Source organism: Notamacropus eugenii, chromosome 2 (assembly GCF_028372415.1).
Source record: "Notamacropus eugenii isolate mMacEug1 chromosome 2, mMacEug1.pri_v2, whole genome shotgun sequence".
NCBI classification, from domain to species: Eukaryota; Metazoa; Chordata; class Mammalia; order Diprotodontia; family Macropodidae; genus Notamacropus; species Notamacropus eugenii.
The window spans coordinates 506794128-506812792 of record NC_092873.1 but is presented as its reverse complement, the minus strand read 5'-3'; the positions used below and the strand labels follow the sequence as shown (position 1 = coordinate 506812792).

Here is an 18665-nt window from a genome sequence, read left to right as displayed (position 1 = left end):
AGGCAGACCATTGCTTCCATCCACATAGGAACTTGTCTTAGGTAGAGGCTGTACTGCTCGTACCCACTCGAGCTGGGCTCTCTACTGGGTGGGAGAGACTTGTCTTCTGATGAATTTTAAACCATTTGTTGCAGTTGAAAGGGATCTTTCCAGGAATTGGCATTGAAAGAAAAGTTGATCTTTCATCATTCTAGCTCAGTTGTCCAATCTCATAATCCATATCATTCTAAACACACTAATCGGGCTAGCCTTTGTCTGACTGGCAGAGCCTTCAGCCAGATCAGAAGTCCCTGGCCCATCCCCTCCACACTCCCAGAAGAGAGCCACATTGACGCGTGTTGTTGCTTTTCCTTTCCACGTTAGATTCCTGGCACCAACCCTCCCTGCTCCGCCATGACTCCGTAGATTCGGGTGTCTCCAAGGGTACACATGCTGGACTCTCTGGGAACCAGTCCGGCTGGCATGGCTCTGCCCGGGGTCACGATGGCGTGAGCCAGCGCGGCGGGGGGGGAGCAGGGACCCACCGCCACTGGAATGGCAGCTTCCACTCCCGCAAGGGCTCTGCCTTTCAGGAAAAGCCACCTACTGAGGCCAGGGAAGAAAAGAAAGAAGAGAAGGCGGAGAAGTTGCAGTTTGAGGAGGAAGACTTTGTAAGTGTGGAACTTTCTGAGGGCAGCTAAGGCTGCGGCATAATAATAGCAGAAGTCAGGACCCTTTGGCAACAAGAATTTTTTGTTTTTTTGTTTTTTTTTTTAGAAACTACACAGTCTGGAAGTAGATATAACTAAGTTCAGGTTTAGAATCAGGCCTGAGACATTAGCGAACATCTAGTCCAACCCCTTCATTTCATAGAGGAGGACGCTGTGACCAGAGGGGGAAGGTAATTCTTAAGAGCCACATAGGTAGTGAGAGAGCCAGGACCAGAAACCAAATTGTAGCCTGTCGGTCAAAGTCTATAAGACTTTGTAGACTTTTGTAGAGGAAAGAAGTCAGAGTCAGCAGGAGGAGGGGAGGGCTTCATGACAATCCCTGAACAGTTGTTACTGCTAGTCACGTTCAGTCTTATTTAAAGGGTTAGTGAGTGATTAGCTGCTTTAGACCTAGTTGCTTCATCTTTCATGGAAAGTGATGTTTTCTAGACAGCAAAGTTATAAATTACCTTGTGCGTTCTGCGTTCCTAGATATAATGCTCTGTAATTACAAAGTGTGCCCTCTCGGAGGGGCTTTGTTTTCTGCTGATCATAAGGAGTTCCTTCTTGCCCTTGCTCTCTGTTGCTAAAGTTGCCTGTGGCCAAAAGACTTGGTGACATAACAGATGGTTGATACAAATCCTGTTGTTCCTGTGTTGAGTTCTTTGCCACTTAGCATCTAAACCTACCATTCAGTTGATGCAGTATATTTTAAAGTAGAGAGCTAGAAAAACTTCATGGTAGGTTTTGGGTGGAAAAAATCCATTTACAATGCTATGGTTCCCCTTGGTTACTCCCAGATTTCAGGTTTATGATTCTGATGTCCATTAGCAGTAATTACTTTGCTTAGGGAAAAGGAAGAGGAAAAAATACAGAAATAGAGCAGGTAGGCTTCTTCTGGTAAGTAGGAATCTAGAAGCTCTCCCTTCCCCCTCCCTTCCCCCAAAAATTGTTGGTGGAGTTTAAACATGATAAGCATAAACATATCTGGAAAAACTTGTGTTATTTTGCATTTTTGACATTTTGTCACATATAGTTGTAGTAATACTTTATATTGTTTGAGTGAGTGGAAAAATTGTTGCTGTTAATATGGATGTCTTATGAGGAAATAAAAGAGCTTTATTTTATAGGTGGAGGAGCCAAGATTCAGTCACTCATACTCCTAGTTATTGCATTTATGGTTTATTCTATATAAAGACATAGGTATCTTCTTTAATATTCGCTTGCTTAGAGGAAACCCTGGATTTTTGATATTTGGGCTTGTCTCACTCTGTTACTTTCTGGAAAACCACTCTACATCTCAGGAACTTTTCTTCTCTGTTAAAATCGGCGTATTAAACTGAGATGATTTCTAAAGCCCAGTCTAATTCTGCATTTTGAACCTAGAATCCTAATGTCCCTTAATATAGTACTTTTTTGTCATGGGCAGCAGGATTTTATCTGAGTTCATTTTTTTTTCTCTTTTCTGTCCTGACTGTCTTGACTTTGGGAAGTCTTTGTCCTGCATTTCCCTCCCTGAAGCTTCTGGAGAAGGCCCCTTCATCCTCCACTGTCAGATCTAAGCCCATGTTTATTTCTCCCACGCTAATCCCAATTATTTTCTTTCATCTTCCCACTTTGCAAGTCTGTCCTTTTACTGAAGCTCCCTGACCCCACCCTGCCAGTCACTCTCCGACAGCAGAAGGTAGCACCGAGGTTTTGGAGTCCTGCTACCTTGGTAACTGATACGTTGCATGGTAACTCCCAACTGCTTCTTAGCCACAGTAACATATACTGAACTGTTGGCCAAAGGGCACCAGACAGACAGTGTGATGTGATGCAGAGAGCCTTAGACTCACAAGGCCTGAGGTCACATTTCGTACTACTTCGCACTTGCCTGACCTTGGACAAGTCAGACCCCCCTCGACGCCACACCCCCCCCCCCCCCCCCCCCAGCCTCCCTTTTCTTCTCTGCAATGAGAATAGTGTCATTTACACTATTTACCTCACAGGGTTATTGTGAGGAATATGCTATGTCAGTGTGACATCTTTGAATTTTATCTTTAGGACATATTATGAAACTATTCCTTTGTCACTTTCCTGAACTTATCGTTGTACAGTTGCCTTTGATAAACCCATCTGCCACTTTTCTGCATGAACAGAAAATTTTAAGATTTTCTAATTTTCCCTTGGCATTTCTTTACTGACGTTAGGATTTCTAAGAGAGTGGGGGATTCTACTTGGATACAGTTTCTTGAGACCCCTAATTTTTAAAATAAAAATGATCTGGTGCCACCTAATAGTGGACTCCAACTGTTGGCATTTTATTGCCTTTATTTCCTACTTGTCTGAATACACAAAGAGCAAAATTACATTTGTCTCATCTTACATTTTATTCTGCTAAAACAGGTGGCAGATTTTAAAGTTCAATCCATCATAAAATAACCTTGGAAACACTATGAATGTTTACTAGGTTATGCCTAACTTTACCCTGAGAAAGAAGTTATTAAAATCAGTATTCTCTTAGATTCACAGTAAAGGACAAACTCTTGGGCCAGGCAGTTAGAGCCTTCTAGGATCTTGACCCAAACTTACCTTTCCAACTGAAGAATATACCCAGCACGTTGTGCATTTTGTGCCTTGGCTCGCTGTATTCCATCTACCTGAATAAATATCCTTTTACCCATCTCACCTCCCCCAGCTCACCTGTAGAAATTCTTTCTATCCTGTAAGGCTCTGCAAATTACCACCTCTATTCTCCCCCAGGCACAGTCAGAGGACATTTCTCCCATCATCCTGGACTCCCATGGATATTTGTTTAAGCACACTTTTATGACACCATTTGTATTATGTGTATATTATGTATTCAGCTTGTGTTGGAGTGGTTTTTATACATCTCATCTCCCCTATCATATTGAAGGTCCTTGATACCAGAGTCATGCACATTTTCTTTTACCCTGTAGCTTTCATAGGCTACAGTGCCTTTTTCTGTATTATTAGATACTCTGAATGGTTGAGGCAGCCTGATAGAGTAAGTGGGAACAGCTGTTAATCTTATAGTCAGCAAAAAGACCTGACCAGCTACTTATCCTAACTCAGAGATGTACAAGCTGTGAGACTCCAGGCAAGATACTCCTGATTTTTCCGAGCCTCACTTGTTTCGTTTGTCAAATGGTCACAAAAGCCTCTAGGTCACTGTTTACCTGCTAGAATTGTGAGGAAAGTGCTTTGTACGTGTGAAAGTAGTCAGTCAATAGTTAACAGTGACTGTGTGTGATTCTCATCTTCAGAAGCACTGAGCCGAATCTTTCCTAGCCCAGGCAAGTAAAGCCTGGTTTTTTGCTTTTTGGGGGGAAGGGGGGTGTAAGCTTTTATTTGACATGTGATATATGTTATGAATTAAAGGGATGAAACAAAACTCACTTGACTTGAGAGCAGAGCTCTTGAGCACAGAGACAGTGTTTGTTGTCTTTAAAAATTCTTTGGATTGATTTGAACATCCAACAGTCCAGTAAAATTTCTGAAGTAAAAAAATCTTGACTGCAGGCAAAAAGATTAGGACTGAATTTTGAGTGAACATACAGCAACCCACCCAGGTGGGCTGTTGGTGGATGTTTGTTGTCCTACTTTGCACACTGCTAAATGCGGTATTTACTAGACATTCTTCTTACATAATTTTCACTTATATTTTATGATAGCTATTGTAGAGAAGATATGGCCAAAATAAACTGCTTTATACTAAGGTTTTTCTCTGGTTTTTACAGCCATCTTTGAATCCAGAGGCTGGGAAACAGAATCATCCAAGTAGACCTGTTGGGACCCCTTCTGGAGTATGGGGTAGGTATAGCTCCCTTCTCTCCTAGAAAACTTCAGGGACATAAATTAAAGCAGGTTCATGCTTGGGAGAAAGGAACAAAATCATTTTCCTTTTATTACTTTCCTTTTGTTGGCCCCAGTAATTATTGTTCCCCTTGTGAAAAAGTGTTCAGCAAGGCTTTCTGCAAGTAATGAAGTGTGTCAGCAAGTGTAGACAGGCCAGAATTACAGGCCAAATCGAGAAGGTGAAATTTGAGAGAGAGAAACATAAAGCCCTTCCTATGTTAAAAATAACCATCTTCCTAAGGATAGGCCACACTGCTACAGGAGGCCTTCCCAGACCTTCTGTCTTCACTGGATAGGTCTATGTTGCCATCCCCCATTGGAATGTTTACTCCTTCAGGGCAGGAGGTGTTTTTGCCTTTCTTAGTATTATTAATGCTCAGCCCACATAGTAAGTGCTTAATAAAATGCCTGTTGACTAGCCTACAACAAGATAGTTGATGCACGGCGACACAGTAGTCTTTTCAGAAAAAAACCTTAGGTTTGTAGTGGACCACAGGTGTAATAATTAACTCTGGTGTGGCAATTTTGAGAAGCTAATCCAGTTCTAGGACACATTAAAAGACATAGTATGTAGAATACAGGTTCTTAACTTGGGGTCCATGAATTTGTTGTTTTTTTTTTTTAATTTTGAAAACTAAGTAGAAATAAAGTGTGTGTGTGTGTGTGTGTAATGTTTTGTATGCATTTTAAACATTCTGGGAAGGCATCTGTACATTTCATAGAATTCCCAAAAGGGTCCACAAGACAGTAAAGGTTAAGAATCTTTTTTTGAGAATGAGGAGAGTGGCATTCTAACCTAATTCTGCCCTGGTCACACACTGTATTTAGAGCGTATCTTAAATTCTGAGAGCTGCATTTTAAAGAAAATATTGACAAGCTAAAAGTGATGGTGGTGATGCAGGGACTTGAGCCCATGCTGCTTAGGTTAGCCTCAAAAAAAAGGAGTTTTGGCCAAAGGAATTGGAGGATGTGTGATCACTGCATTCAAGTGGCTCTTCTAGAAAATGAATTAGACTTGCTCTGGCTATTCTTGGTCTCCCAGAAAGCACCTCTAGGAAGCAGTGGAGGTGGAGAAAGGCAGCATGTCTTGATACCAAGAAGAAGTCTCTCACAAGTGATACCTTAAGGAAAGCTGTAGAGTAAGCCTCCCAGTGGTTTCCTCACCTCTTTGAAGGTTTCCCCAACTGAGACTCATCATTTGGTAGAGAGAGTGTCAAAAATTCTTAGTTCTAAATTAAACAAACACAGAATTCTCTTATATTGCTGTGGTTTTATGATTCTTGTATTTGTGTGAAACACTGTTAGAATATCCACATGTATCTGGAGAGTGTCTAAAGGGAGATAGCATCACCCTCCCTGAAATTCTCCCTCTGTCTGTACTTTGACCTTGGCTCCTGTGAGTTCAGGCTCTGGGTAGATGTCCAGTGTCCGGTCCCAAATCACTAGCTGCCTGCAGGACTTGGATTGCATGAGCATCTCAGACTATTGTGACCAGAGTTTTACTCCCTCCCTTCATAATCTGCTAAGTGTGGCATTGTCGCCCAGGTTCCTAACCTATGATTAAACCCAGGCCCTTCCATCTGTCTCCCTCACCAGTGTCCAGTCAGTGGCCAAGTCTCATTATTTCTCTCTCTGTTCACACACTACAGAGGCAAACTAGTGCCCACGGTCAGGCCCTTGCCATTTCTTGTGCAGACTCCTGCAGTAGCCTTCTCTTTTGATTTCCAGCTTCCATCCTTTCCCCTCTTCAATCCGTCCTCCTAGGAGCTCTCAAAAAAAAAATATTCCTAAACTCATGGCTGACCATGGCACTTGCCAATTCACATACCTTTAGTGGCTTCCTTTTCTCTTTAGAATAAAATACAAGCACATTAACTTGGCTTTTAAAGCCCTTCATGGTCTGGCTCTAACCTGTGTCTTTCCAGGCTTCTTTCACATTACTTCCCTTTCATGCATTCTACAATCCAGTCAAACTGGCTTGCCCACTCTCTGTTTCCTGAGTTCAGTACCTTTGTACCCGCTATCCTGAGGCTTAGAATGCCCCTCCTATTATCCCTGCCTCTTAGAGTCCCTTGCTTCAGTATAGCCTCGGCTCAGGTGCTCCCTCCTATGGGAAGCCTTACCTGATCTTCCTAATTAACACTCTCCCTTTTCAAAATAATTGTCTGTAATAATACTTCCACTGTCATATCTGCTGAAATTATTGAAGCCCCTGTTGCTAGAATTGCATCCACCTCACATACTTGGAGTGAGTATGGGCAGGCAACTTAAGCAGTTAAGAGAGAAGCCAGGGCTGTACCTAAGAAACCTCCAAGGAGGCTGAAAGCATTGGTTTACCAAGGTATGTGGTGTCACTACCACCATACTATTGGTTCTCCTCTGAATACCCCTTGACACTTGACAGTGAGTAGAGCCAGTATTAGCCACACCAAGATGATTCGGGCCTCTTTTTCTCCCTCTCCTTTTCCTCCTCTCCTTCTGTCTTCCTCTCTTCCCCTTACCCTCCTTTTCTTTTGTCTTCCTTGCTCTTCCCTCTTTGTCCTCCTCTCCTTTCCCTCCCATTTCTCCCTTCTCATTGTCTCTCTCTTCCCTCCCCTTCTTCCCTTCCTGTTCCCTCCATTTCCCTCTCCCTCTCTCTTTAGAGCAGGCAGCAAGCACACACCATGCCAGAGGAGCTGTCCCAATTTGTGGCACCTTGGGATGGAGCCAGGGGAGACTTTTAAAGAATTTGCATAGAACAAGACTCAGACTCACATTGTCTTTTTGCTTAGAAGGCGATGTTCCCTTCTTATTCTTCTCACTCTCCTAAACAGAATCAAAATGTGGTCTCTGTAAATTAGATTCAGAAGGCTCTCTAATGGTCATTCTAGTTGTACCTTGTGACAAGTCCTAAGCCTTTGCCAATCCACAGCTGATCTTGGACCCTTGAGGACTGCTAATGTCTCCCCTAGACAGTAGCCGTGCTTTAGGTGGCTTTTTAGTGCCATAACCTCATGTCAGAAGGCTCACGGCCTCATCTTTGTCATCTTCTAGGCACCATAGCTTGGGAGAAGGACTCCTTCTGCTCAATCAATAAGCATTTATTAAGCACTTTTCCACTATGAATGAACCAGTGAATGATTGAAAAGGCATTTATTAAATGCTTACTTTGTGCCAAACACTGTGCTTAACTCTGGGGACTAACAAAAAACTTGAGACAGTCCCTGCTGTCAAGGAGCTCACGCTGTGATTGGGGGAGATGGTACATTAAACGGAGTTCAGCTGTAGAGCAGACTGACAGGCTTTTAGGAACTTAGTCTGTATCAGCATGTGGGGCCAAGGTCCTGGCTTTGCTAGGCATTTGGAGTGAATAGAGGCAAGGCACTTGTTAAGACCTGGAGAACCATACGAGGCCAAGGTCATGCAGCATGGCTTGCTGGTCCTCCATTTCCCTAGGAAGAGCACGTTTCTCTTCCAAGACCCGTGAACAGTGGAGAAGTCTGGGTTGGGACAGGGTTAATGGAAAGGCAGTCTTGTTGTGACTTGGTTTGTGTCCCAGAAAGCACTTTTCTGCCTATGTGCCCTCAAGGATCATAGCCTCAGATCTAGAGTTGGAAGGGACCTTGGAAGCCATCTAATCTAACCCCCTCATAAGGAAACTGAGGCTCAGGGAGGTTCTTTATCTTACTTGTGGTCCCAGGTATAGTGGCAGGATCTGACTCTAGAGCCAATGCTCAAGAAATTTAAACTCTGCTGATCATGTTTTTTTGTGTACCGCAGAAAGTAAGGGCTAAGGAGCAAGAGTGTTTCTGATGCCTAGACCTACCTACACTGTGTTTTCTTCTGTGCTCTCTGAATCACTGTCTTTCACAGAAAATCCTCCGAGTGCCAAGCAACCTACCAAGATGCTGGTCATCAAAAAGGTTTCCAAAGAGGATCCTGCCGCTGCCTTCTCTGCTGCATTCACCTCACCAGGACCTCACCTTGCAAATGGGAACAAGCCCACAACCATTGTCCCAAGTGTCTACAAAAACCTCGTCCCAAAGCCGGCAGCGCCTCCTTCCAAGGTATCAGTTTGTGAGATGAGGACTTTGGAGGTGGAGCAGAAAGAACTTGAGTTTCATTCTGTTTGCTAATTAAACAAATATTTATTGAGAACTTGGCACTGCTGGATGCTGTGGGCAAAACCAAGAATGGTAGCAGTTCTTGATCCCAACCAGCTTAGTCTATGTGAAGAATCTTCTCACATGTACTGATTAAGTGCAGGCTGAGTGAGGTGTCATGGTATTTACAAAGAGCAGTTAAGCATGTTCCTCTCTTCCTACAACTTACTATATACTTTGAAATAAAACACTCACATTAACGATTGAATAAGATTTCACGGGATCCTACGTGATTCATTGCCAAATGATTGTACAGACAGCTGCTACTAGAATTCTATGGAAGAGGAAGTATTTGATCTGAGTATTGCAGGGTAGATAAAGGGGAAAAGGTATTCCTAGCCACTGAAAGAGCAGGAGAAAAATTATGAATCAGCAAAGCAAAAAGCTGACTCACAAGTCAATGAGGAAAACAGTTTGGGGATTTGTGAGGGACTGGAACTTGGGTATGTCACAGAAGTGTCTTATGCATTGAAATGAGAACTGAAGTAACACGGGTAGATGTCAAGGGAGAAAAGCCCCAAGAGCAGAGAAATGAATCTTAGAAACACCTTTGTTTAAGAGGTGATAGGAGAAAAGGAGTTCCCACAAGATGTCCCAGAGGTCAAGAGTGAGGAGGTGAGGGCTTAGCAAAGGCCACAATTGGATTGTGGATGATCTTTGAGAAGGAAGTTTTAATAACATGGTAGGGCCTGAACCCAGACTGTAGAGGATTGAGGAGACAGTAGACTAGGGAAGGAATAAGTGCCTGCTAATTGCTTTGCAAATAATATCTTATTTGATCCTCACAACAACCCTGTGATGTAGGTGCTATTATTATCCCAGAGGAAACTGAGACAGAGATTACATGACTTGACTAGGGTCACACAACTGGATTTAAAATCAGCTCTTTGACTCAGGCCCAGTATTATGTGGTATCCACCACACCATCCAACTGCCTATAATTATTAGAGCCTAGATTACAAGATTTAGTAGATTGGAAGGCAAAGACTGGGTTCAGATCCTACCTTTGATACGTATAGTTTGTGATCACAGCCATGTCACAATTTTTCAATGTCCCAGGCAGCTGGGATTCTTAGGGTTGCAAAATGACTGATGATCTAATGGTCCTCTTAGATTGGGAAGTCCTTGAGAACAGGGACAGCATTCTTTCTTTTCTTTGTACAGTACCAATTAGCACAGGGCCTGGCACACAATAGGTGTTTAATTAAGACTTGTTGACTGATCTACAGCACTGGAGGAAATTTCTACCTCAGCAAAGAAGGAACTGTGATACATCTGCAAACACCTCATTCAAGTAAGACAAGGGAAGAAAGAAATGAGATAGGGAAAAAATAACAGTGAAAGGAAGCAATGGAGAAGAAAAAGTGCGAAAGCAAAACAGATTGGAATAGATTGATCCACAGCAAGGTCCAGGAGAAGAAACAAGATTACAGCTAGTAAAGGGATTATTCTTAGAAAGCAAAGGAATGGTAGGCCCTCAGAGACCATAGAGAATCTGATCTCTGAAGTCACTTCCAGGTCTTAATCTATAAAAATCAATCACACAGCAAGCACTTACTAAGTGCCTACTGTCTTCAAAGCCTTGGGGAGATAAGGACAAGTGAAACAGTCCCTACTTGCAAGAAGCTAACTGTATTCTAATAGGGGTGACAAGTGCATAAAAATATAGCATAAATTTAAAATATGATAAATACAGGTTTATGTCCTAAGTAGTTTGTTAGGGAAATCACTAGCAATGAAAAGGATTAGGAGGCTGGATCATGCATAGAGTTCAGGATTGGGGATAATGTCCGGTGAATCTGAAAGATAGGTTGGAGCCAATTTGTGAAGGCTTTTAAAAATAAAGAAATGTATATTTAATCCTCAAGGTGATAGGAAATTGCTGCAATTGAGTAGGATAGTGACATGATCAGATCTATATTTAACAAAAATTATTGTCAGCAGTGTGATGCATGAACTGAAGAGGAGAGACTTGAGCAATGGAGGCCAGTGAGGAAGTTACTGCAGGGCGTGAAGAGGGTCTGCACTTAGGTAGTAGCTATGTGCCTGGCACTGTGCGAAGCCCCAGGGATACTAAGAAAGGCAGAAATACAGTCCCTGACTTCAAAATAATGCTCATAATTTTGCCTTGTTTTATTTGGCCTCTGTCCATCTTAAAGTGAAGTGAACTGGATTACTGAGAATCCCTTTAATAGAAAGGCAAGCTATAGGACATAGACATAGTGCTAGAGAGGGCACAGACTTGAGAAGCATCTGAATTCAACCAAGTCTACAGAGGGGTAAGTCTGTGCTGGTAGTGTCACAGTTGTGGGAGCCATAGGGGAGCAACTCACAAAGGATTTGGAAAAGTAGAAAGTAGCCAAAGCATGGAAAAATCTCAAACTTTATTAATACTCATAAAAATGAATGAGAACATTAACAACTCCCAATCTCTCTGCCTACTTTCCATCTCTACAAAGTATTTGAGACCTGTATCCGTGTGTGTTAGGGGTATACTTAATCAGCCTATTAGGAGGGAAGAGACAGACTTGCTTCCATGGTGGAACCACATCTTTACCTTCTCACAATTGCCTAAAATAGAGAAAATAAGATTCCCCAGTTGATTAAGCAGAGCAAAATGCCCTCTTGAATAATCTCTTCCATCAAGGTGTCCCTCATCCATACATCAAAATCATTCTCACCTCTGGCCATCTTCTTGCCATGCTTTGGCCTGTGACATACACCAAGGCCTAGGACTCCAGCTTCTGTCCTGGTGCCCTGGCTTGCTGATCTTGGTGTGTATACTATAGATTGTCTGTCTCAAACCTGCCACTGTACTCTGTGATCATTTTTCTTGATCCCTGCCCTCTCCCCACATGCTCTGTGATCCAGTGACGATAGCCTCCTTGCCATATATATACTCACCCCGCTTTGACCTCTTAATTATAGGTGCAATAATTACATCAACACCACCATCCCTGGAAAAGGACTGTTGGTCAGTCAGCCATTTATTAAGTACTTAACTATACATCAGCTACTGTACTAAGGCCTAGGGATACAAAGAAAGGCAAAAACACGATCTCTGCTGTCCCTCAAGGAATGCATATAGAATGCATACATATAAGAACCTGCAGACATCTATTTACATGCAAGAAAGTATCCAGTATAAGTGGTAGCAAGTCTCAAAAAGATGGCATACGCAGTGGGGTGCTACCAGAAAGGCCTCTTCCAAAAGGTAGGATTTGAACTGAGTCTTATTTAAATGAGGCCTCGAGGAAGAGCGTTCCACAGATGGGAGAATTGTTCAAGTACCAGCAGGCAGGCCCATTTCTCTGGGTTGCAGAGAACATGGAGAGGAGAAGGTGTAACTCGACTGGTGAGGTAGGAAGGGACCAGGTTGTGAAGAGCTTTAAAAAGCCAACCTGAAGATTTTATATTTAATCCTGGAGGTGATAGGGAGATATTGGAGTCTATTGGGTAGAGGGATTGTCTGGAACAGTGCTTTATAAAGAAGATATATTTTGGCAATAGTAAAGGATGGACTGAAGTGAGGAGAGATACGAGGCAGCAAGACCTGACAGCAACTCCATTGCAGCAGTCCACATGGTAAGTGAAGAGGGTCCATGTAGGGGATATTACTGTGAGAGTGGAGAGAAGGGATAGATACAAGGAATGTGAAGGCAGAAATGATGAATCTTCAGTCTCTCCCTGTCTTCTGGCTACTACCTACTATCTGTCTCCTCCAGCCTCAAAAAGCCCCCACTTGACATCCATCCCCACTAGCTTATTGTGCTGTGTCTCTTCTCCCCTTTCTGACTGACTTTGAGAAGGCCTTGTGCAGTCAGTGCCTCTATTTCCTCTCACTCTCTTTTTCATTCTGACTGACAGACTCAACAGTCAGCTGAAACAGAAACAAGTCTTACCAGAGTTACCATTGACTTGGCAAGTCTAATGTCCTTTTCTCTGGCATTTAGGTGCCACAATGGATAGAGCACCCAGCCTGTAGTCAGGAAGACCCAAGTTCAGTTCTACCCTCAGTCACTTAGCTGTGTGACCCTGGAAGAAGTCACTTAACCTCTATCTGCCTCAGTTTCCTCAACTTAAAATAGAGATCAAAGGAACAACTGAGATAATATCCCTTAGCACAATTTCTGGCACATAGTATGTGCTTAATAAATACTTATTCCCTTTTCTCTTTCATTCATTACTTCTCTGCAGTTGTTTGTGCTGTCAGTCACCTTCTTCTCCTTGGTATCCTCTTCTCTTAAAATTTTAATGTCACTGATATCTTCTGCTTCTTCTCTGATATGTCTGACCACTCCTCTGTCTTCCTGGTTGGATCTTTATTCAGGCCTTGTTCTCTAACTGTATCCCTCACATGCTTTGTCCTGGACCATTTTATCTTCTTTCTATATCCTATTTCCCACTTGCGTGGATGAATTATCAACTCCAGGCAAATAATTTTCAGACCTCTGAATCCAGCCCTAACCTCTCTCATGGCCTCCATTCTCAAATCACCAACTGCCTGTGAGACATCTTAAACTGGATGTCCCATAGATATTTTAAACTCAACATATCCAAAACTGAACTTGTTATCTCTTCCTCCATCCTTCCTTCCATCTTCCTGACTTGCCTTTCTGACCAAAGCGCCACCATCCTTTCAGTGCCCCAAGCTCACAACCTCTACTGTTCTCTCATGGCCCAAATTCTATCTGTTGCCAAGGGCCATTGATTTTACCAATCTTTGTGCCAGACCTTCGTCACTTTAATGCCTGGGCTACTAAAGTCATCTTCTGTTTGGACTGTGCTTGGACTCAAGTCCAGCATCTACTCAGCTCTGGTTCTCCAAGGGATCAGAAGTGAAGAGATGCAGGGGTTATGGCCTGGGAAAGAGTTGGAGGCATGCAGATCACAGTAAAGATGAAGGTGGGGTTAAGAATTTCTCATAATCCCTGTAACTTCCCAAACCAGTTCACCCTTACAAGATGCACTGCTTCTCTGTTTAGAATGTAAAGTCCTTGAGAGCAGAAACTGCCTTGATTTTTTGAATGTGTTGCCAGTGTCTGGAACATAGAAATTGTTTAATAAGTGTTGTTCACTCATTAGTTCATTTAAGATTCCTAAGAAATAATTAGAGCCTTATTAATAAGTGACCCTTTGATGATAACATCAGGCAAGTCATAAAGCATCATCCTCATTTTTTCCTTCTTTATCTTCTGTCTCTTGATGTCTATGGGCTGCTGCTCTGCTGACTACAAATATGCCTATATCTCCCCCTTCATCAAAAAACTTTCACTTGGTCCTGTCCCTGTTGACTATTCTATATTTATTCTTACCTTGTATGGCTAAACTCCTTGAGAAGTTTGCATTGTGCCACTATGTTCCATCTTCTCACTCTGTTCATCATTCAGCTGAAACTGCTCCCTCCAAAATGAGTAACAGCCTTTTAGTTGCCAAATCTAATGGCCTTTTCTCAAATCCCCATCCTTTTTGACCTCTGCAGCCTTTGACACTGTTCATCATCCTCTTCTCCTGGATACTCTTGTCTCTAGGTTTTCAGATCACCACTGTCTCCTGGTTTTTCACCTACCTTATCTATTCTTTCTCTGTCTCCTTTGCTGAATCTTCATCCAACTCACATCCATTCCCTGTAGATATCCCACAGGGCTCTATTAGACCTTCTTTTCTTTTCCCTCTATACTACTTCACTTCATCAACTCCTGTGGATTCAATTATCTCTATGCTGATGATTCTCAGATCTGCTTATCTAGCTCTGTCCTCTCTGCTGACCTCCAGTCTTAAATCTCCAGCTGCCTATTGGGCATCTTGAACTGGACATCCTGCAGGCCTCTTTAACTCAGCATGTCCAAGACCAAACTCATTATTTTGTCCCCCAAACTCTTCCTAACATTCCTATTACTATCAATGGCGCCACCATGTAGCCTTCCAGTCACTCAGGCTCTCAGTAGGTATTATCCATTACTATTTTCACCCCTCCCCATATCCGATCTGTTGCTGTTGATATCCTGTTGATTTGACCTTTGCAGCATCTTTCATGTACACCCCACCTCTACCACCTCTGTTTTATACTGCCACCAATCTGGCTCTCATGATTTCATAATTTGACTATTGTTGATAGCCTGTGGTGGGCCTCTGCCTGAAATTTTTCCCCACTCCAGTCCATCCTCTATTCAGCTGCCAAAGTGATTTTCCTAAAGTGTAGATCAAATCATCTCCCTCTCTCTTTCTCCCTCTCTCCCTCCCACTCTCCCAGTAAATTTCACTGGTTCCCTATCACCTCCATGATCAAATACAAAATGTTTGCTCTACCTTCAAAGCCCTTCAGGACCTAGCCCCCTCCTGCCTTCCTGTCTTCTTACACCTTACTCCCCAACACATCTTCTATCAAGTGACACTGACCTGTGGCTGTTCCATGAACAAGATATTTCGTCTCTTGGCTCCAGGTATTTTCCCTGGCTATTCCCCATTCCTAGAATATTCTCTCTCCTCTGTTCTAACTACTAACCTTCCTAGCTGCTTTTAGGTCCCCACTAAAATCTCACCTTCTACAAGAAACCATACCTTCCTAATTTTTCCTGTCTGTAACTCGTTTGTACATAGTTGTTTGTATGTTATCTCCCCCATTAGACTATGACCTCCTTGAGAGTTAGGACTGGTTTTTTATTTTTATTTGGTCTCTTGTTGTGTCTTCAGCACCTAGTACAATTCCTAGCACATAATAGTTGCTTAATAAATGTTTATTGACTCACTGACTGAAAACAGGGAGACAGCCTCAACACAGGTATTCATCACCATAGTGGAGAAACCTCAGGGCAGAGTTCCAGGTAAAGACAGACTCCTTTGTGAATAGTCATATCCTTCCGGTTGTCTTGTTTGTAGAAACTCCATAGTATTCTCCTCAGAGTAGTTTAACCTCACATTCACTTAGGAAAAATCAAGAACATGAAGGCTGTCCTTTCCTCAGATTATGACATGCAGTTAGATAAAAAAGATTTTAGCCACTAGGATAAACAGTACAAGTGATTGGTGAGATAGGTCCTGGGTTAAGGAAGAGGAGGAAAGGGTGTTGAATTGCCTTCAGGAAACCATGGAGCTCCTTTAATGACCCCAAACACCTCCCAGAAACAAAAGCTTACTTTTTATATAACTAAAGGCATTGTTATGTATAGTCATGATACATGGACCACAACAGTCTCAACATTTAAAATGATTATCCAGTAGATGGCAGTGGAGAGGCCCAGCAGCAGTCAAAGGTGTCATCAGGAAAATGGTGGGTTGAAAAAGAAGACAGGCTGCTTGGGTAGTGGGAGAGCTGGGGGAATTCACCTTGCTTCTGGCCTAGCAATATCAGGTGATAGTGAGCAAGGCCTCTGAAGGCCCAGGTGGGGACATGGGGCAGCTCCATAGGAAAAGCTGCAGGTGGTATTGTGGAGGTAGCCAGGTCTGTTGGTTTCATTGAAATTCTAGCACTTGATTTTATGAACATTTCTTCTTTATGATCTCAAATTGCCACCTACATATCTCACCGGTAGCTCAAATTCAACATGGCCAAAATTTTCCCAAGCTTCCCATATTCCTCTCCCTTCCTTCACGACTTCATTGTTTGTGGAACCATTCACAGTCTCGTGCGTTTGGAATCTTGGCATTTGTTAGAATTCTTTTTATTTGTCACATCTGATCAAGCCTTAGTAGTTCAGGTGCCCTGTGACACCTTCTCAGTTGCTTCCTTTGCTTCTCCCATTGCTGACATCATAGACTGAACTCTACCTCCTCCAGTCTCTCCTTCACCTGATGCTCATGGAAAGCATGCAAACCCACTCTGTACCTGTCATTCCAAGTCTCTGCTGTCCCGCTGTATGAGAGGCACAAGTAACGTAGCAGTTAGAAAGCTGGCCCCAGGGTCTGCCTCTGTTCCGTACTGGCTGTGTGACCCCTGGAAGTGACTTCTCAGTGCTCTAGGCAACACTCTAAGGCTGCATGTTGCAGGAAAAAACTAATTTTCTTAGTTCTCTAAATACACTTTTCTGGTACTAATTATTCTCCTCCCCCTCATGATTCTTTAAAGCTTCATTCAGATGTCATTTTGGGGGCACTTGGGTAGGACTCAGGGCCTAGAGTCAGGAAGACCTGATTTCAGATTTGACCTCAGATACTTCCTAGCTGTGTGATCCTAGGCAAGTCACTTCACCTGTTTGACTCCATTTCCCTCATCTTTAAAAATGAGATAATACCCATTAGCATCTGACCTACCAGGGTCATTTTGAGACTTAAATGAGACAGTAATTGTAAAGTGCTTAGTAGAGTGCCTGGCACATAGTAAACTATATAAATTGATGTTATTGTCTGTTAGCATTATTATTTTTCTGTCTGCCTTCCGTCATTGCCTATAAGACATTGATATCTTGTTGAATTGATTTTTCTCCTTCACACTTCGTGAGATGGAACCATTTATCTTAAAATTTCTATCATGTATTATTGTCTATTACATAGTGTGTATATCTTATATGAGGATCTGGACTGCATCTAATTCAAGCTCTTTCTTCCCAGCTAGTCCCTAGCCCTGCTTCACCCAGAGGGGCTTTATCATTAGCTATTATAATGCATCCAAGGCCCCTGCACCACTATGGCAGAGGCTGGAGGAGTGGCTTATTCTGCAAGCGCTGAAGCACAATATCTTAGGGTCTTCTTCATACCACCTGGCTGTTTTGGTGCACTTCTCAGGGAACACAGTTCCATCTTTGCATGGTTTATATAGCCACAGTCAAGAGCAGATGACATCTACACTGGGAGCAGCAGCCTTGAAAGAGCTCAGTAGAGTCAGGGTGCAAGGGAATCCCAGATGAGGCTCCCTGTATCACCCACCACCTGGAGATGGGATAGGCCAGATCATAAGGACATGCTGTGAACAGTTGGCCTCCATGCAAAACATGCCTCTCAGAGAGCCCCATTCTTCCATTCGACTGCAGTGGCACAGTTTTAGCAGTTCATCCAGTTTGGCAAAAGAATCATTTTGGAGAATGATGCCAGGAATGATCAAGTAGGTTCAGCAGGGGAAAGTGGTACCCAAAGCCCTCTTGACTAAGCAAGAAAATGTCTGCCCAAATAGTTCTTTTAAGCCCAGTACCTCAGTCCCTTCTCACAGCTTAGTTTGTCCCTCCCACAGGCATGCCTAAATTTGTATCTAGCCAAATTCCTCATCTAACCAGGATTCTTACCCAGACTCTCATCTTCTAAAGAAGCATCCCACCTCCCCTCTGCTTCCCTTCCCTTCTGACACTAACAAGGAAGAGAGAGGCAGGTAGTCTGTGGGGGAGCTAAAGGTCAAATTTCCTAGCAAGCTTGGAGACTGTTCTTAGTCTAACTGCCCTTTGCTGTTTTCTTCCCCCACAGCCCAGTCCATGGAAAGCGACCAGGACAGAACACAAAGCAGGCTCACTCTCCTCTAGCCGGGATTCTGCCTTCACCAGTCCAGTTGCTGTCACCAAACCAGTAGTACTGGCAAGTGGCTCAGTACTTCCCTCTCCCAAAGAGGTGAGTGGAACCAGCCAGAGCTACTAAGGGTGGAAATGGCATTTCCCAGGGACTTGAGGGCCTTGTCTGTTTACCTTACTAATAACATAGCTTTCACAAAATGGCAGCTAGGTGGTGCCATAGTGCCCAGAGCACTGGGCCTGGAGCCATGAAGACTCCTCTTCCTGGGTTCAAATCTGGTCTCAAATCTACCTAGCTATGTGACCCTGGGAAAGTCACTTAACCCTGTTAGCCTCAGCTTCCTCATCAGTAAAACGAGCTAGAGAAGGAAATGGCAAATCACTCCAGTATCTTTGTCAACAAAACCCCAAATGGGGTCATAGAGAGTCAGACGTGGCTAAACACCAACACTAATTGACACATGCTGATAAGCTGTGCTGGTCTCTATCACTAGTGAAATGCTTGACCATAGATGAGACAAGAAACTCTGGACTTCCTAGCA

At 43.1% G+C, this 18665-nt stretch overlaps 1 protein-coding gene across 3 annotated transcripts in view; it reads left to right on the top strand.

The window, feature by feature from the left end:
* The window catches only part of GPBP1L1 (GC-rich promoter binding protein 1 like 1), an 83741-nt gene that overhangs the window by 49671 nt on the left and 15405 nt on the right, over nt 1-18665 (top strand). For all 3 annotated transcript variants that reach the window (XM_072649263.1, XM_072649264.1, XM_072649266.1), the window contains 4 exons: nt 364-650; nt 4433-4505; nt 8403-8596; nt 18083-18223. In XM_072649263.1, the coding sequence (XP_072505364.1) occupies nt 364-650; nt 4433-4505; nt 8403-8596; nt 18083-18223 (695 nt within the window). The remainder of the gene's footprint in view (nt 1-363; nt 651-4432; nt 4506-8402; nt 8597-18082; nt 18224-18665) is intronic.